The sequence below is a fragment of the Dreissena polymorpha genome, chromosome 9 (genome assembly GCF_020536995.1).
Source record: "Dreissena polymorpha isolate Duluth1 chromosome 9, UMN_Dpol_1.0, whole genome shotgun sequence".
NCBI lineage: Eukaryota > Metazoa > Mollusca > Bivalvia > Myida > Dreissenidae > Dreissena > Dreissena polymorpha.
Genome location: NC_068363.1, coordinates 6,578,713 through 6,599,163, shown reverse-complemented (window position 1 = coordinate 6,599,163; position 20,451 = coordinate 6,578,713). Strand labels below are relative to the sequence as shown.

The 20,451-nt window shown below is 36.5% G+C and overlaps 1 protein-coding gene across 1 annotated transcript in view; it reads left to right on the top strand.

Moving 5' to 3' along the window:
• The first annotated feature begins 3,888 nt into the window (after window positions 1–3,888).
• Window positions 3,889–20,451, top strand: part of LOC127845496 (fatty acid 2-hydroxylase-like) — a 42,398-nt gene continuing 25,835 nt past the window's right edge. The window contains exon 1 of the mRNA XM_052376451.1: window positions 3,889–4,222. Coding sequence (XP_052232411.1) covers window positions 3,968–4,222 — 255 coding nt within the window. The 5' untranslated portion in view covers window positions 3,889–3,967. The remainder of the gene's footprint in view (window positions 4,223–20,451) is intronic.

Sequence of the window (20,451 nt, the reverse complement as noted above, 5' to 3'; positions counted from 1 at the left end):
GACGGGAGATATGCTTGCAATAGGTCTATGCCGGGGGATAACTCTTTTGTGTTCGAAGGGGGCCCTTAAAAGTGCATATCCACTCGCCTTGAATAAAGCGCATAATGCAATAAATAGGCTGCATAAAAGTCCCTCTGACTCCGACCCTAATTACCGGTAAACTACCGAGCCGAAAATAGGTCAGTCCGACAGGCAACCGACGGGAGATCAGCGCGCACTAGGTCGTTTCCGCGGGATAACTATTGTTTGTCCGAAAGGGGCCCTTAAAGGTGCATACCCACTCGTCGTCAATATATCGCATACTACGCTAAATAGGCTGTATCAACGTGTCCCTGACGCCGACCCTAATTAAAACCCCGGGCCGAAACTATGTTAGCCCGACACGCAGCCGACGGGAGATATGCTTGCAATAGGTCGCTGCCGGGGGATTACTCTTGTTTTTTCGAAGAGGGTCCTTAAAGGTGCATACCCACTCGTCGTCGATATATCGCAAGATACGCTAAAAAGGCTTCATGTACGTCCCTCTGATGCCGACCATAATTAAAACCCCGAGCCGAAAGTAGGTAATCACGACAGGCAGCCGCCGGGAAATCAGCGTGCACTAGGAAGCTTCCTCTTGTTTTTCTTAAATGGGCCCTTAACCCATTTATGCCCAGTGGACTCTCCCATCCTTCTAAAGGATCAATTTATTTCCTAAATTAGGGGTGTCAAGTATATTTATTTCTATATTTAGAATATTTCATAAAGAAATTCATTTAAGCAAACAGCGTAGACCCAGATGAGACGCCGCATCATGCGGCGTCTCATCTGGGTCTACGCTGTTTGCAATGTCCTTTTTTCAGGTTGCATATCGTTTTGATACTACGCTTAATAGGCTTGATGAACGTCCTTCTGACGCCAACCCTAACTGAAACCCTGGGCCGAAACTAGGTCAGCCCGACAGGCAGCCGACGGTAGAGGCGGTCACTTAAACGCTTACGGATTATGCATACATTATAGATAATGTTGAAAACTGCATACAATATAGATAACGTTGAAAACTGCATACGATATGGACAAAGAAGGAAAATGCAGACGGGATACCGCTTTAATAAAATGGATTTAAAGCCGACGGTAGATCAGCGTGCGCTATGTCACTTCCTTGGGATAACTCTTATTTGTTCGAAAGGGGAACTTAACAGTGCATACAAACTCGTTGTGTAAATAATGCAAATGACTTGCTAAATAGGCTTAAACTTAATAACATGATGAATGGTTCAACATATTCAATAGGATTGCTGAAAAGCTAAATACTAGTAGACTGCATAGGCTAAATAGGTTTCTAAATAGCCTCAATAGGATGTTTGTTTCAACCTATTTACTACAGTGTTGAAAGGCTGCTTAATAAGCTTGATATACTCAATAGGATACATTTTATAATAGACATGTACTAAACTTGCTAAATTCGCTTAATAGGCGGAAAATACTGGTTTATATGCTTTAAGGATTTTTTTTTTTCAAGATATGTGCAAACCCTCTTAAAATAGGCTGAAAAGACTGCTAAATTTACTAAATCGGCTAATTATCATGTATTTTCAAACCTATGTGACTTCAAGTTTACGTCATCATTGCCCCTGTGTAATTTATTTCATGCTGGCGCGGTGACTTATTTACCTGACCCCAATTGTCACAATAACGGCATTCGAATTATGTGACTTTGTCCGGATTGGAATGGTCCATCTGAAACATGAAGTTTTCTGTTATTGTTTTGATTGATTCTTTTGCTACATTTGTTGTTAAACGTTTGCAAAACTTTCCGAGTGTGGTCATTCGCGTATTAAAAAGTCCGACTTTGCAATTGTTGGCAATCGTTGAACACATGTTAAACCTCCTTTGATCTCAAATTTTTAAAAGCGAGTTACATATACCGGGTATGCATGTAATCAATCAGTTTGAAATGGACATTTGATTAACAAAACATCAACATTTTAACAAAAAGTGTGGTCGTTTACATCGTCGAATGGAAATTCGTCTTTGAGTGATCTCAGAAAGTATAATTCCTCGGGATACAAACAATATTGAATGCGGAAATATCCCGATATAACGCGGAAATATCCCGATAGAAAGCGGAAATATATAAGAGAAGGCGGAAATATCAGTGCATAAGGTGCAAAAGTCCCTTTTTAAAGTTCCAATAGTTAAATGTAGAAAGCATCGAAAATATCAGTGGTTGTTCGCATTTACGGTCAGGTGATATGTTTTGTCCCCTCACATTAAGGTAGTCTTCGAGAACTCCGGTACCATGACCTCTGGTGTAGGGCAACCGTGGCCCTCGTGTTTGCAGAGCAGACTCCTTACACCAAATAGAGTAGATTTAGTGTATGAAAGTCAAGGCCGGACCAGAATGATACTTTTTGTTCGGTGGGGTTTGAATTAAATGAAACTTTCGTCCCGTCCTATTATTTCGTACGTCTGTTTTTTCCAGTGCATGCATACGTTTATTCATTTTGCACAGGACCTAAACGAATATTGTCATTCAGGAAACATTCGTAAATCTTAAAATATCAATCTAAGGCTCGTTAAAACAGGACCATAGGGAATTTGACCAACTTAATTACAAACGTACACAGGTTGCTAGCTTAACAAACTAAAGTAACCACGTAGGCAAAGTAACTGTAAGCGACTCGAACCCACAACCGCCGTCTCTACCAACTTAGACACCTGGCGGCTGGTTCTCGCCCGAGTACTCCATTGAACCTTTAAAGGGGCCTTTTCACAGATTTTGACATGCATTGATGTTTGTCATTAAATGCTTTATATTGATAAATGTTAACATTGGGTCTAAAAATCTCCAGTACAAAAACAAAAATTCAATTTAAGAATTTAAAAAAAAGTAACCCACAACGGGGCTCGAACCACTGACCCCTGGAGCCATGGAGCAAAAGTCCAACGCACTATCCTCTAGACCATCCGCCCTGATGCAATCCCTCGCGTAATTTTTACTATATATATGCAATCCTCTTAGTATCAAAAGATACGACAACAACAGAATTACCCATGATCAAATCGTTTCGCGTTGCAACGCTTTATAATTTTCAGGTTTTTAAATCGTCAAAAGATGCACATAATGGATATTTTAGAGCATGGTAAATGTTCAGCATTTCTGTTGTCTCACAAATATCATAACTTCAAGGAAAATTTGCGAATCTGAAACAATTTTTTTCAATTTTGTCAATTTACCAAAGCGTGAAAAGGCCCCTTTAAGATACAATAATTTTATAAATAGTTATTTGAATAAGAATTGTTATTCTGATTAAATCATGGTTGTTTCGAAAACTACCTGTAAGTTTCTATATGTGAATTGCGAATAAGTATGCAATTATTAGCAACGCACGAAAAAGACGTGTTTTTGCTTCTGTTTATAACTAAACATTCAAATTAACACCTAATTCGGTAAGCTTCCATGCGCGTCTCACCTGAAAGCCAAAATAACCAATCGAAAACGAGGTCAACGCCTTTGATCTTGCCGGTTACATACCACTAATTCATCTAATATCCCTCAGTGCTAATTTCTGAAGAGGCCATTTTCTCTTCTAGTTTAAACAGTCATTAAGCGATCGCACCTTTGTATTGTGGGCTTATTTCCTGTATCGTATGCATTTCTTTGGGGACTACATTGAAGTTCTGTGCTTTAGCCGAAATCTCACTGCCGAAACCCTGTTTTCCGAGGATGCTTCCTTTTGGGTGAACTGGGTTGTCTTATAAATTGATTGACATATATTTTAAATTCCGATCTTCGAAAGAAAACACTACAATCTTAAAATCGATAATTGACTTGCACAATCTGAAATAAAGAAAAGGCAAGATAACTACCTTAACAGTATTCCGATTCTTAATGGGACCCTATGGTAATTGGATTTAGTGTAAACTAACCTATCGGGTACTCCAACATGAATGTGTAGTTGTTAAATCCTGTTCAGAAATAACAATGTCGGCCAATACAGAGGCATCGCTTCGGTGTCAATTAATGGGTGGAAGACTATGTGTAATTCATTCAAATCGGATTTATGATTTAACTGATTTCGCTGACAGACATCCTGGTGGTCGGCAGTTAATTGTTGAACATGTTGGTAAGGACGTCACGGAGCTTATGAAACAAGCGGCCATTCATAAACACTCACAGGCAGCATATAACATCTTGGAACGACATTATATCGGAGAGTACCATAGCCTCAACAGTAAGGTAATATATATTGCGGTATCAAATACATTCATGTTTACTCGTGTTTAATAATTTAAATAAAAAAAAGTTACTTGTTGTTAAATAAGTTTATAAAACGTGCATCAAGTCGTGAACTGTTCAAAATACCCCGGAATTGTTTTGATGAATCAATGAAGAAATTTGTTTTTATGATTGATCTTCCACTACCCATTCTGTGACTTGTGTAATTTGTATTTTAAATACTTATTGTGTAGAAGTGCTGTTAGTACTTAAAATTCACTTAACACTTTTGCTTTTTTTAAATTTAATTTTTAGAACCACACCTGTAAAGTGTAAATATTGATTTATTGGTTAACTTAATCAATATATGGGACACACAGCAGGTATTCTATTTGATGGAGTTATAACAATCATGATATAAGTGCACAACTGTAAAGCTGGGAAATGGACCAAACTGTATTCAGACTTGTATATTACTAGGTTCAGAGACTGACTTATGTATTACTAGGTACACATGTCGAACACAGACTAATGTATTATTAGGCTCAGGAACTAACTTAAATATTACAAGGTTTAGACACTGACTTAAATATTACAAGGTTCAGACACTGACTAATGTAGGGGTGGCAGACGTTTCCCCCCAAGACGTTTCCTCCCTAGGCGTTTAAATTGGGACATTAAATTGTAAATACATCAATATAAAGCAATGATCCTGAATATTCTATTTGATAATGTCAATATCAGTATCAACTTCCTATTACCAGTATATACTGTTACACCATTAAAAACAACTACATTTTGTGAAAATATCCACAAAATAAACCATAAAAAAATAAACATACTGCTCTTTTTATGTCCCCCACTATAGTAGTGGGGGACATATTGTTTTTGCCCTGTCTGTTGGTTGGTTGGTTGGTTTGCGCCAACTTTAACATTTGCAATAACTTTTGCAATATTGAAGATAGCAACTTGATATTTGGCATGCATATGTATCTCATGGAGCTGCACATTTTGAGTGGTGAAAGGTCAAGGTCATCCATCAAGGTCAAAGGTCAAATATATGGGTCAAAATCGCTCATTGTATGTACACTTTTGCAGTATTTCAATATTCAAGATAGCAACTTGATATTTGGCATGCATGTGTATCTCATTAAGCTGCACATTTTGAGTGGTGAAAGGTCAAGGTCATCCTTCAAGGTCAGATGTCAAATATATGTGGCCAAAATCGCTCATTTTATGAGTACTTTGTGTATCTCATGAAGCTGCACATTTTGAGTGGTGAAAGGTCAAGGTCATCCTTCAAGGTCAGAGGTCAAATATATGTGGCCCAAATCGCTAATTTTTTTAATAGTTTTTCAATATTGAAGATAGCAACTGGATATTTGGCATGCACGTGTATCTCATGGAGCTGCACATTTTTAGTGGTGAAAGGTCAAGGTCAAGGTCATCCTTCAAGGTCAAATAAATGGGTCAAAATTGCTCATGTAATGTCACTTCTGCAATATTGAAGCTAGCAATTTTATATTTGAAATGCATGTGTATCTCATGGAGCTGCACATTTTGAGTGGTGAAGGGTCAAGGTCAAGGTCATCCTACAAGGTCAAACGTCATATAGGGGGACATTGTGTTTCACAAACACATCTTGTTACTCATGATATTGGAAATTCAAGTGTTAATTCAACCAAAATTTAGAAAATACTATATGTTTTCTAAATTTTTAAAATTAAAACTATGACATCCTTTGTGATTTTTTTTTACTGGAATTGGGTAAAAGATGTTTTTCCATTGGAGATATGACTGAATAACAGCTATAAAATCAGCTGAAAAAAAGCCCTGAGTAACAAGGCAAATATAAATGTGCATCTTAAGTCTTAAGAAAAGCATAGATTTTATTCAATACCTGGTGTTTATTTTTTTACAGTCAATTTTTTTACACTTTCCTTTAAACAGGTTTACTGGGATACATGTGTTATCTTTAATGTTGATAAATAACTATCAGTGTGTCATAGATCTTTACTATTACCATTTACCATCCCAATTAAAAAATTAATTTAATTTGTAGCCAAAAAAATGTGACAGCATTTTCATTATTTAGCTTATATTAAATAACAACGCACACCTACCATTATACAAGATATTAGGCACTTATGGTGCAATATACAAGTGTTGATTAGATTAGCAAGTGTATTACACAAGATAACAGCTAGATTATAACAGGTGCAATATGCAGGCCCTTTAATCAGCATTGATGAGATTAGGTGACATCTTTAAAGGGGGATAAGATGAGATTAGCACATTATCATGCAAAAAAACAACATTTATAAATAGTTTATCACTGTATTAATTATTATCCCCACGCTTTTTGAAAAGCGTGGGGATATTGTAGTTATCTCCGCCGTCTGTCCGTCCGTCTGTCCTCCGTCTGCCCATCCGTCCTGGCCACTATCTCCAGGGTTTTGTTTGGCCCGATTTTCTAGCCGAAATTTGGCTATACTCCCAAATCGCAAAAAGTATTACTTTTTTCCCAAAATTTGCTAAAAAATTACCAATTGGGGAAAAAAGCTAATGACATCGGCCAGGGGTTTTTTTTACTAAGAAAGTGACGCCGATATTCGGCGTCTTCCCCTACCAGAATTTTTCCCCTAAAAATACCATTTCCCCTCCAAAAATATAATTTTTCACCAAAATATAATATTTTACCCTCAAAGAAATTTTTTTTTCTTTTGGGAAGTCGACGCTTATCCAATTTGTACCATGTACAACGATCTCTCTCTCTCTCTCTCTCTCTCCCGACGAACACTCAATCTGGGAATCCCAGTGATTCTATATATAGCTCTTAAATTACGTCATGGAAACCGGGCAACTAATCGTATTAATCATGTGACTATTTTACTGGATTCCGGTCTTGCGCGAGAAGGGTGTTTCGTCAATTAATTACCGGAAACCCGTCGAATTTTCATCCGGGTTATGTGAAAGCCAAGATATAAACGTTAAAACAGAAAAAGTCTCACAATTGGCGTTCATACACGAACAAAATAAAACGTTCGGACTCGGAAAATATTAATTGCGTTGACGTATTTTTTAAGAATGAATCATCAAAAACCGTTGAAACCCAGCAGGATTCGGAGGTACATGTAATCAACATCGATTAATACTGTCGGATTATTGTGAAAGTGAAAGTAGACAATCGGCAGCTGCCGCACCTTTCCCTTCCAATACTGTAGCAGATCTAGATCGTCAACCCATTCATCATGAAATTGAAATCACAATATTGACATCGTTCCCCGGCCCAAGTTGAAAACATTTCCCATTATTAGATCTACCCCTGCAACTTTATTTAGGACTTTGACTTTAATATCATACTTGTTCATGTGTTTAAGAACAAAAAGGTCAGAGACATGACTCTTTTAAAAAAAAAAAACTAAAGTCTGTAGGTCAGTTATAGACATTGAAATGAACAGTTTTTATTTTTTCCCCAAATATGTCTCTTTCGCGCTCGATTTTCCCCTTTTACCCAGCGTCCAGCGTCTTCCCCTTTTTCTAAAAAAAACCCCTGTCGGCTTTTTTTATTTTTAACAAAGCGTAGTCCGATCCAGTATCGTACAGTTTTTATACGCCCGTCTATGACGGGACGTATTATGGTATACCCCGCGTCCGTCTGTCCGTCCGTCCGTCTGTCCGTCCGTATGTCTGTTAATGTCGTACGCTACGTCAAATATCCTTTGACAGATTTTCTTCAAATTTTAACACAATCTTAATATTGATAAACCCTGATCCCCTTTCGTTTTTGACGGAATTCTGAATTGTCGTTCCAGAGTTATGGGACTTTGTTCGTCAAAATTTCGTGATTTCATTGAATGTCCTACTGTAGCTATATAAAAATGTTAAAGTTGTTATAACTTTGGTATGCTTGGACCTAGAGTCTTGAAACTTGACATGAAGGTTGGCCAGAACTAGTAAGTAACCACTGGACATTTCAAGGTCATTCATTTGAAGGTCAAGGTCACTGTGACCTTGAATGTAAAAATGTTAAAGTTGTTATAACTTTGGTATGCTTGGACCTAGAGTCTTGAAACTTGACATGAAGGTTGGCCAGAACTAGTAAGTAACCCCTGGACATTTCAAGGTCATTCATTTGAAGGTCAAGGTCACTGTGACCTTGAATGTAAAAATGTTAAAGTTCTTATTTCATGTTATAACTTTGGTATGCTTGTACCTAGAGTCTTCAAACTTGAAATAAAGATTGGCCAGTACTAGAAGATGACCACTGGTCATTTCAATGTCATTCATTTGAAGGTCAAGGTCACTGTGACCTTAAATGTTAAAATGTTAAAATTGTTATAACTTTGGTATGCTTGGACATAGAGTCTTCAAACTTGACATGAAGGTTTGCAAGCACACTTAGATGACCACTGGTCATTATAAGGTCATTCATTCTAAGGTCAAGGTCACACAAGGTCACTGTGACCTTAAATGTTAAAATGTTAAAATTGTTATAACTTTGGTATGCTTGGACATAGAGTCTTCAAACTTGACATGAAGGTTTGCAAGCACACTTAGATGACCACTGGTCATTTCAAGGTCATTCATTCTAAGGTCAAGGTCACTGTGACCTTAAATGTTATTGTTGTTCATGTATCCTACCGTAGCTCAAATATCCCCCGATGGATTTTTTATACGCCCGTCTATGACGGGACGTATTATGGTATACCCCGCGTCCGTCTGTCCGTCCGTCCGTCCGTCCGTCTGTTAATGTCGTACACTACGTCAAATATCCTTTGACAGATTTTCTTCAAATTTTAACACAATCTTAATATTGATAAACCCTGATCCCCTTTCGTTTTTGACGGAATTCTGAATTGTCGTTCCAGAGTTATGGGACTTTGTTCGTCAAAATTTCGTGATTTCATTGAATGTCCTACTGTAGCTCAAATATCCTTCGATGGATTTTTTTCAAATTTCAACACAATCTTAATATTGATAAACCCTGATCCCCTTTCGTTTTTGACGGAATTCTGAATTGTCGTTCCAGAGTTATGGGACTTTGTTCGTCAAAATTTCGTGATTTCCATGCTCATGTACTTATAAAATAAACCATGTATTCAAATACAAATAAACTGAAGTAAAAAAATTATTCAAAGGGTTATTTATTACCTTACTACTTCATTGGCGAACGACGGGCGTATCATGCGCTCATGGCGCAGCTTTTATTAGACTATACCGCGATTTGGATAACGTTGGCATTATTCATGTGCCCGATATTCTCTGTGTTGTTCAGGCGCTTATTATTTTTGTGATGAAATTTAAGTGTTTTGTGATTCGGCTGAATGGAAAATAAATATGTCACACAATTCGAAATATTACTTGAAAAAGATTCCTTAGCAAAAATGTGGCCAAACAAAAACTGTTGATTTTTTTTAAGCAAGCCTTATTAAATAAACAAACATCGTCAACAAGTACAAGTCCTCCCATTGAAACACCTTCCATTGTCAATGATTGTAATTTAATAACAAGTTACTCTTTTGCATCGTCATCGTTGATTTCCAAAAGCAAAGTGCTGACTGATATTCAACATGTTGAAACTAGGGAAATAAGTTTTTGACTCACTGAAGACTTTGTGTGAGTTTATTATGTGGAAAACTTTTGATCATGATGGCGTTTGTGGAATTTGTGAATAATGATGTTTAACTCTTTCATGTTGTTTAATATCCCAATTTATTTTCCCAATTTCTTGAAAATGTCGATAAAATTCCCAATTTCCCAATTTCAAAGCCATGGGCTATCTTCCCAAAATGCTGAGAAAAAACCCTGATCTCCTCCTACACTATAAGCACTAGAACCTTGAAACTTAGACACATGGTAGCTATGAGCATATGTGCCCTCGACCCTCCATTCAAAGCTCCACAGTTGATACGGCTATGCCCTTGTCACGTCGCTTTTCTACCCAGGAGAGCAGCTGCTTCTCGTCTTCCGGGTAGTGTGCAGCGGACCCTCGCTGCGCCTGCTCCGTTTGCGGCAGTTTAATCAGGCTGGCCTTGGTCCAACGCCATTCCCGCACAGAGGACTCTCTGACATTAAACTCACGGCCAGCTGCTTGATTGCCGTGAGCTTCGGCGTTCTTGATTACATCAAGTTTCTCTCTGACTGTGTACGATTGACGTATACGACCCTTTTTGAACAAGGATGTTCAGTGACAATTTACAAGATGTATCTTGTACAGGGGACAAAAATTCCACTCGTCCGCTCGTATTGACGAGTGAAATCTTGAAAGGACGAGTGAATTTCCCTAAAGCTCTCGTCCTACAGGACGAGTAAAAAAAAGCTGATGTTAAAAAATGAATTTTCTGACCAGTAAGACTTTTTTTTCATTTAATAAATTCATTTTCTAAAAGCATATCTATTCCGAAAGTAGAATGTGAATAAACCGGAAATTGTAATTGTAAACTTCATACAGCAGGTGCGCGTTGTTATGCGAGACTTGTGTCCCGAGTAAATATTGGCTTTTTGGTGTAAGCTTTGCGCGTACATGTTGACAGGGAACCATGCGACTGCAGTCACTGTTAGTATTGACTTTTAAAGAATTATTTAAGCGCGAAGTACGGTTTTAAACCAGATTTAAACCAGTCTGAATTTCGTTTGAAAAATGTCTGACATACGAGCGTTCTTAAAAGGGGGCAGTGGCGATTTTTTAAACGTCCGAAACGGAAAGCACGCGAGCATTAGAAAAAATTATTTATTTTGTGTTCCTCATAAATAAATTAACTTATTTCACTGCTTAGCAGTGATATACTTTAGGAAATGTTATAAGTCATATCAGCCCTTTGCAATCTTTATTTCACACATATTTGAAGGACGAGTGCGTGTGTTTGCAGGACGAGTGAAAATTTTAATGCACTCGTCCTGCAGGACGAGTGCAGTTTATGAATATTTTTGTCCCCTGATGTATATATCTTGGTTGACAATATCAAGATATAATAGTGGGGCTGACAATTTCAAGATAAAGTGGGGCTGACAATTTCAAGTATTCTCTCTGCGATGTTGTATAAGCAATAGCAATTGAACGTTTAAAACTGCACTGTTGAACGTTCAATATTTATACACACTGAGGTGCCAATGCATATTTTCACGTTCTCAAGTGTCAATTAAGGTCTCAAATGCCAATTAGCGTCTCAAATTACTCAACAAGTTAGTTCGTACATTGCGAGATGAAAGATGTCAATTACGAAGTGCAAAGACCCCATTCACACCTACTTTAACCTGCAAAACACAACTTCTTCACACCTACCTTCATCTGCATTCATTTTATGTCGACAACAGCCCCTAAAAATGTGATCGATGAAGAAGTGTGAAAACACCAACAAAGACATTTTTTATGTCCCCCACTATAGTAGTGGGGTACATATTGTTTTTGCCCTGTCTGTCTGTTGGTCCGTTGGTCTGTTGGTCTGTTTGCGCCAACTTTAACATTTTGCAATAACTTTTGCTATACTGAAGATAGAAACTTCATATTTGGCATGCATATGTATCTCATGAAGCTGCACATTTTGAGTGGTGAAAGGTCAAGGTCAAGGTCATCCTTCACAAGGTCAGAGGTCAAATATATGTGGCCAAAATCGCTCATTTTATGAATACTTTTGCAATATTGAATATAGCAACTTGATATTTGGCATGCATGTGTATCTCATGGAGCTGCACATTTTGAGTGGTGAAAGGTCAAGGTCATCCTTCAAGGTCAGAGGTCAAATATATGTGGCCCAAATCGCTTATTTTATAAATACTTTTGCAATATTGAAGATAGCAACTTGATATTTGGCATGCATGCGCATCTCATGGAGCTGCACATTTTGAGTGGTGAAAGGTCAAGGTCATCCTTCAAGGTCAGAGGTCAAATATATGTGGCCCAAATCGCTTATTTTATGAATTCTCTTGCAATATTGAAGATACATGTAGCAACTTGATATTTGGCATGCATGTGTATCTCATGGAGCTGCACATTTTGAGTGGTGAAAGGTCAAGGTCATCCTTCACAAGGTCAAGGTCATCCTTCACGGTCAAACATCATATAGGGGGACATTGTGTTTCACAAACGCATCTTGTTTAATCTTTTAATTTTTGTCAAAACTGTTACTACCCCTTTCATACCTACCCTTTCCCGCTATTTGTTGTTTCGACAACGGCCCCTTCAGTCTATAACATTGTAGGGTGTTGTTTTTCTGCAATAAAAAAAAATGGCGGCAATTGTGAAGATTTACGATTTTGAAATGGATGTTTTGCAACAAGGAAAGCGTTGTGTCAATGTATCACGCGCACCAAATTTTTATTTTGAAATTTGGAGGTAAAAAACCGCGCGCTATACATGGTAAAATATGGTATTTGGAATTTTGATCTGACCCCTGGGTCAAAAGTTATGGAGGTTGGGGCCGGGTCAGAGATTTTCACTCATTTTTTTATGTTATTTTACATTAACTTCTTCATTTCTACACCGATTTACTTCAAATTGATACTGAACATCTCTTATGACAATACGGTCAATCTCAACTATGCATGGCCCCATTACCAACCCTGGGGCGCCCCGCCCACATAGACCACGCCCACCCAAAATTGCCTTTTACTATATTTTCTTCATTTCTACACCGATTCACTTCAAATTGATACTGAACCTCTCTTATGACAATACGGTCAATCTCACCTATGCATGGCCCTATTACCAACCTTGGGGTGCCCCGCCCACATAGGCCACACCCACCAAAAATTCCCTTTCACGATAACTTCTTCATTTCTACTCCGATTCACTTCACATTGATAGTGAACTTCTCTTATGACAATACGGTCAATCTCAACTATGCATGGCCCCATTACCAACCCTGGGGCACCCCGCCCACATAGGCCACACCCACCCAAAATTGCCTTTTACTATAATTTCTTCATTTCTACACTGATTCGCTTCTAATTGACATGACGCCGCCTGTCAATCAAATCCTTATCTAAGAATTGATCTACCAATCAGCGATCAATTAATCGGGCGCGCAAGTTAGCAACGAACTTTCCGCCATTTTCTAGACAAGCTTTGTCTAGGTTTACTTTTATTTTAACGAGTTTGTTTTGTTTTCCTCTTAAAAAACGTAGATTAAAAATGGTAAAACGGTGTCAATAAGGATAATGTAACTGGGACAATCGATATCCTGACAGATTAGTTGGTGGCATTGAATTTATATCGTTTCCAAAGCCGAAAAAAGATCTTGAGAAGTGTAAGAGATGGATAAATGCAAGCGGTCGTCCCCACAAACGACTGAACGTCAACACTGTCAAAGACAATTACTATCTTATTATCAAATATAATATTTAAATAGTTTATGTTATCGATCTGATCATCACATAATAGTTAATGTTTTTAATAGTTTTGTCAGTTACTAGGTGATTAATAAAAGCAAGGTTCATCCTGCATTACTTTAAGAAAATTAAAACCCAGCATCAAGCCTTATTCATGCTATGTTTTATTACTCTGATAGTAATGCACTTTATTGTCATAATACATGTTATTAGAAGGTGACACGTGATATCTTATCTTAATAACGGTATCTACACATGTGCAGACATGTGGTGTCACCAATGAACTTTTGTAATCCACACTTGGAGATTGAATGCCTAGTTCGAATTTTTTGCAACGAGTTTCGTTTACGTTGTTCGAAGAAAAAAAACGGATATGAAATATGGCAAAACAGTGTAAATAGGGATAAAGTAACTCTGACATTCGGTATCCAGAAAGATTTCCAACGCGGAAAGGCGGTCTTGACAAGAGTGAGTGGAAGCTTCAATGTGTAGAATAACCGAGATCCCCCTTATAGAACAATAATTTATTTTAAAAAAATGGAAATGTCATATAAGCAATAAATAATCATTATAAAGTATGTATTATATCACGTGTGCATCTAAAATAATAGAGAATACTGGTACCTACTTTGCGTAAATTAACGAAATCCCCGTTATTAATCGAGTTTTTGTGTGTTTCAGAAACAATTGAAAACCATGTTATGTTACTTTTTTTAATAAAAACGTATCAATAAATGCCATTGTATAAGAGTTATGATATTACTGATATAAGCAATAAATGCGGTAACTTGGGTGAAGTCGGTACCTGCGTGTACGTCTGGTAGCTTTATTAAGTAGCCTGACTGAATTTTCGCTAATTTATATCAGACCATGACCAAACTGATTGTGTTGATTTGCACTTTCAATTATAGTGATTGATAAATGTCCAATAAGCAATGTTTCATATTATTAATATCACTTTTATACATAATAACATGTGGGATTTAGGTACCTACTCGTCGTCAGAAAGCTCGTGAAACTTCACCGAAATCCCAGTTATAAAGCGATATTTCATGTCAAATAAACGAGGGAAAATGTTTCGTGAATATTTCGTAAATAACATGTGTAAATACCGGTGTAGAAGTGTTAATTTATTGCTAATACCACCATTACACGTAGTAACAGGTTCGATTTTGGTAAGCGCGCAAAGGTTTTGAGAGCGTGCTTAATGTATCGAAAAACTTTATAAATAGCTGATGTTCTCTATAAACGTATATTTTTGCATTTGCATAATAACTTAATGACACAAACCTCTTTTACAAGTGTTATATGGTGTGAAAAAGTCCATAAAAAACATCCGGAATATTGCGTAAATCTATATGCAATCTATAGGCAAAGAAGCCATTTTGGTGTTAGCTTGTCTAGGTTTGCTACCCGCTGAGCCACGTGATTAAGAGGGCGGAGCGATCATCGTCCTGGTGTCATAGGCCACACCCACCCAAAATTGCCTTTCACTATAACTTCTTCATTTCTACACCGATTCACTTCTAATTGATACTGAACTTCTCTTATGACAATACAGTCAATCTCAACTATGCATGCCCCATTACCAACCCTGGGGCGCCCTGCCCACATAGGCCACACCCACCCAAATTGCCTTTTACTATAACTTCTTCATTTCTACACTGATTCACTTTTAATTGATACTGAACTTCTCTTATGACAATACGGTCAATCTCAACTATGCATGGCCCCATTACCAACCCTGGGGCGCCCCCTGGGTCAAACATGTGGCTTGGGGATACGAGTCGGCCTCTGCCGCACCATTTCTAGTTAATAATGACTTGATTTGACTTAATTAATAGTTTTATATTATGGTAGTCATAGATGCATCTGATGTATTTAACAGGGGCGGTATCAAAATATATGTTATATTGACATCTTTTTCATTTGTTTATATAAATGAATCTTTCATATATCTTCATGTTATCATCTGTATGTTTGTCAGTTTGTATTCTGTCCTTAACTATAGGTTAAAACAGAATAGGCAGGGCAGGTTAATAAGTTAAACGTAGAGTTAAGTGTTGAGCTCATTTTGAGATTAAATGTCAGCTTGTGTATGCAAATTTCGATTAAAATAGTTTGCAAAAAATTTTATTTTTCATATTTTTGCATTTAAACCATTTTTTAACCAGGTTTTCCGAAGGAAAAAACTGGTTATTAGATTGGCAAATGCGGGCGGGCTGGCTGGCTGGCTGGCTGGCGGGCTGGCTGGCGGGCTGGCAGAACAAGCTTGTCCGGGCCATAACTATGTCGTTCATTGTCAGATTTAAAATCATTTGGCACATTTGTTCACCATCATTGGACGGTGTGTCGCGCGAAATAATTACGTCGATATCTCCAAGGTCAAGGTCACACTTTGAGTTCAAAGGTCAAAAATGGCCATAAATTACCTTGTCCGAGCCATAACTATGTCGTTCATTGTCATATTTTAAAATCATTTGGCACATTTGTTCACCATCATTGGACGGTGTGTCGCGCGAAATAATTACGTCGATATCTCCAAGGTCAAGGTCACACTTTGAGTTCAAAGGTCAAAACTGGCCATAAATGTCCCTTGAGATATAACCTTCATATTTGGTATGCATGTGTATATGGACAAGGCCTTTCCATACGCACAACAATTTTGACCCCTGTGACCTTGACCTTGAAGTAGGGGTCTGCGTTTAGGTTTCAAAATCTGCGTTTAGGTTTCGAAAAATGCTCATAACTTCTATGTCCCTTGAGATATAACCTTCATATTTGGTATGCATGTGTATATGGACAACGCCTTTCCATACGCACACAAATTTTGACCGTCCGTCCGTGTGTCCGTCCGAAAACTTTAACGTTGCTCATAACTTTTGAAGATAGCAACTTGATATTTGCCATGCATGTGTATCTTATGAAGCTGCACATTTTTAGTGGTGAAAGGTCAAGGTCATCCTTCATGGTCAAAGGTCAAAAAAAAAAAATCATGTGCATATCTCCAAAGTCAAGGTCGCCACGACTAAAAATAGATTTATTTTAAAACAAACTTACAAAGGGGGTTAATTTTCTTTGTTCATTTCAAAAGTTCAGTTTGAGTTGTCTCCCTTTATCAGATTTTTTTTCACAATGAAAACCTGGTTTTGTGACAATTTTGTCCCTTGTTTTAAGTTGTAAAGTTATTAACTTTTCCTTAAATTCCACAAATTCATTAAATAAAAAAGTTTTTTTTTGCTTTAAAAAAAAATATTATCAATATCATTGAGTTAAATTATAAAAATATCAATAAGTTTTGATTACATTTGCTTATTAAATCATTCATAATGAAATAATGCACAAGGAAAGTGCAATTCTGTTTTAATTAGTCTTAAATTAGTTATTAGTAAAAATTTAAATATCAGTGACATCTAATAATTTGATTATATACATATGAATGCATGAACACAATAAAATTGTTGACAGTTATATAGTTTATTTATTTATCATATTTAACTGTTACAAGGAAAACAGTTTTGAAATTTATATAAATGTGATTTAACCATTTTTCAATTCACCAATTGAAACTATTTAATTGGATTAAAAACAACAAGCAACTACAGTTCCACAACACTGAATGATTTACATGCATTCCATCCCACAGTTAAACCAAAAAAATGATTTATAAAACAAAAAAAAAATTCAAACAAGCTGCTTCATAGATAAAGTTAATTAAAGACTTTATTTTTATAAACATAATAACCATTTTGATAATAAATCAAGAATATACTTCAACCAAACAATGATAAATTTATTGGGGAAAAACGTCTGCACTAAAACTAAAATGGGGGGGAAACGTCTGGGGAGGAAACGTCTTGGGGGGAAACGTCTGGGGGAGGAAACGTCTTGGGGGGAAACTTAAATATTACAAGGTTCAGACACTGACTAATGTAGTACTAGGTACAAACACTGACTAATGTATTACTAAGTGCAGATGCTGACTCAGGGGTCTCGCGAGTGGGCGAAGTGGGCGATTTGTTCGCCCAGGGAATATTAATTTTGCACATTAATTTCATGAAGGCGAAGTAACTTCTCCCCCTTTTAATGATTTGTTTGTGCCAGACATTGACCGATTAAAATCAATTTGATGTGGAGAATTGGACACAGGAGGATTCTCAGCCATAAGTTGCCCCATTTACAGGCCATGCAAAAATGAACATTCAAAAGAAGAGTCTGGAGCTTTTAGACTTCTTAAACTTGTTCAACCATGATGCCTTGATTAATTGCCTTGTGCTGGCTACAAATAACTATGCTTTAATAAATAAAGTTAAATGGCCAATTATAAAAACAATACTCAAGAATGATCAAATGGGAAAATGTAACCTAGCACTGGCAATAAATATGGGGCTCATTTACAGGTCAGATTTGGAATCTGCTGTAAAATGAGATTTTAAATGATTTTTTAATTTAAAACAAATATTTGTAACAAAATATGAATTTGATTTAATGTAACATTGTTGAATTGCTTAAAATTAACAAGGAAGTAAAAAGATTCTGTACATTACTGGTTTGTTACAATTGAAGTTTATTTAATACAACTATTCAGGAAAAAAATAGTTAAAAGTACCATCATTATCAACAATGAGAAATAAGAAAAATGTAGGTTTTATACACTTAACATGTCTTATTGAATAAAACAAGTGAAGAGTTGATTGAACACTGAACAGAAACCAATTATCCTTTAAGGTGCCGCAAAATATACGTAAAACTAAGATCTATTTCGCAAATGTACAATTTCTCCCAATGATGTTACCAATTCTCCCTATTTTGGCTTTAGGGAGTACATGTAGTGACTTCTTCCTAAACTTTGAGCCTAGCTAGACCCCTGTGACTTAAGGACTACCAAGTTCAGACACTCAGTCAGACCTATGTATAATTAGGTGCAGACGCTGACTTATGGACTACAAGTTCAGACACTTTCCTATGTATTAGAAGGTTCAGACACTGACTTGTTTGTGTTCCATGCCTTCAATCTTACAGACCTGTGTGACTGAAAGGCTACAAACTTACAATCCTGTGCACATATTGGTTATATTTAATATACTTCACAAAATAGTACTTCATCTTTTCGTTTATATATTGCAGTTCAGTTTTATAATGTCTGTTATTAATTTTCAATTATTTTATAGCAGGCCAATAACAAAGTTTAGCACTATTTTCTGTTAATATTTTGTTACCTGTAGTGGTTTTTAACATGGCAGATTTTGGCAAACTTTCCGGTGTTCCAGGTAGTAGCTTTTATACAATTCCTGCAATTCAAATGAATACTTGTATGAATATGATCGCCATGGACCGAAAAGGTTGATGTAAGAAAGTTGCAAACTTTGAATATCTGAAAGTGAAAAGCAAATGAGTGGATTAAAAAAAATGTTTCCACAAAAATGAACCTGGTGTGACATTCCGAAATTCCTCAAAATGATTGTGGTTCATTAAAAAAAAATTGCCATCATGGGGGTGCATGGCTGTTCTTATATGGCTTTAAAAATGTGTTCAGAAACCAAGCATTGGATTCCAAAATAGTTTTGGTGTAATGTTTCTCGAGTGAGTGTCTATTGAATTCATACAGTATTTTATGTCCCCCAGTCTATACTGGGGGACATGCTGATATTGCCCTGTCTGTTGGTTTGTTTGTTTGCGTCAAACTTTAACATTTGCCATAACTTTTGCAATATTGAAGATAGCAACGTGATATTTGGTATGCATGTGTATCTCATGAAGATGCACATTTTGAGTGGTGAAATGTCAAGGTCAAGGTCATCCTTCAAGGTCAAAGGTCAAATATTTGGGGGACATAGTGTTTCACAAACACATCTTGTTTTATTTGTTTCCTGACTGTCATTCTTTCCATTAATAACTATACTTTTAATATAAAATAAATTTTACAATTTGAGAACTTATGATTGTCTGGAAAGTTTCTGACCACTTTTAAGTTCATTTGAACACTGTATTGCTTTTTTAACACTACATGAAAAAAGAAATTAAGAATATAATTAAATATGTAATATCCAAATCTTTGAAGACTAATGCAGTTTTTTTCAACAACTCTAAAAAATGAAGCACTTCACTGGCAACATTAATTGATAGGTTCATATTAAGATCAAGTTTTGACGAAAAGTTACCTCAGAAAGTGTGAAAACTGCATAAGTTATATTAAATAATCTGTAAATTTTAGTAGTCAATTTAATTGTCTATTTTGGTTATTGGTAACATTAACAAAGAATTGTATTATGTTTCATAAAGCATTGGTGAGATTAATATTCCTTTTATCAGAAACTTTGAACAATTGTCTTTGAGAAATTATTTAAATAAAACATCTTAAAAGATTTTTCCATTAAAGAAATAAAATATTTTATTAGACGTTGACTTTTTATTTGGACGCGATAGCGTACAAATAATGTAGCGAGTTTTGCAAGCCAGTATGAGCTTAGGTACACTGGGCGGAGCGTCGTTGTAAACAATCGATATTGGCCAATGAGAGTGCACGCTTTGTATGAGCGACAGCACTCGTAGGCCTGCATTACCTGCAGTAAAGTTATGCAGTCGATAAATGAGTCAGAACAGTGGTGTAATGGTAGATCGCTGGCGTAGTGAACGAGAGGACTCTGGTTCGAATCCCGCCCTGACCACTGGAATTTTTCTGAGCAAGAAATTTATTCCGCATTTGCTCTTCTCGTGGAAATTGCGCATTACATGCAAAATACAATTAAATCATATATTTGACGTAAAGAATTTTAATAACTTTAAGTTGAATTCATTACATACCACTAAATTGTTTTGTCGAATTCTCAAATTGGTATAAATAAATTTGTAATCCGAAAGGCGCTTCTGAATTTTATTGTCAACACCACATTAACAAATTGTAGCTTCAAATAAACAGT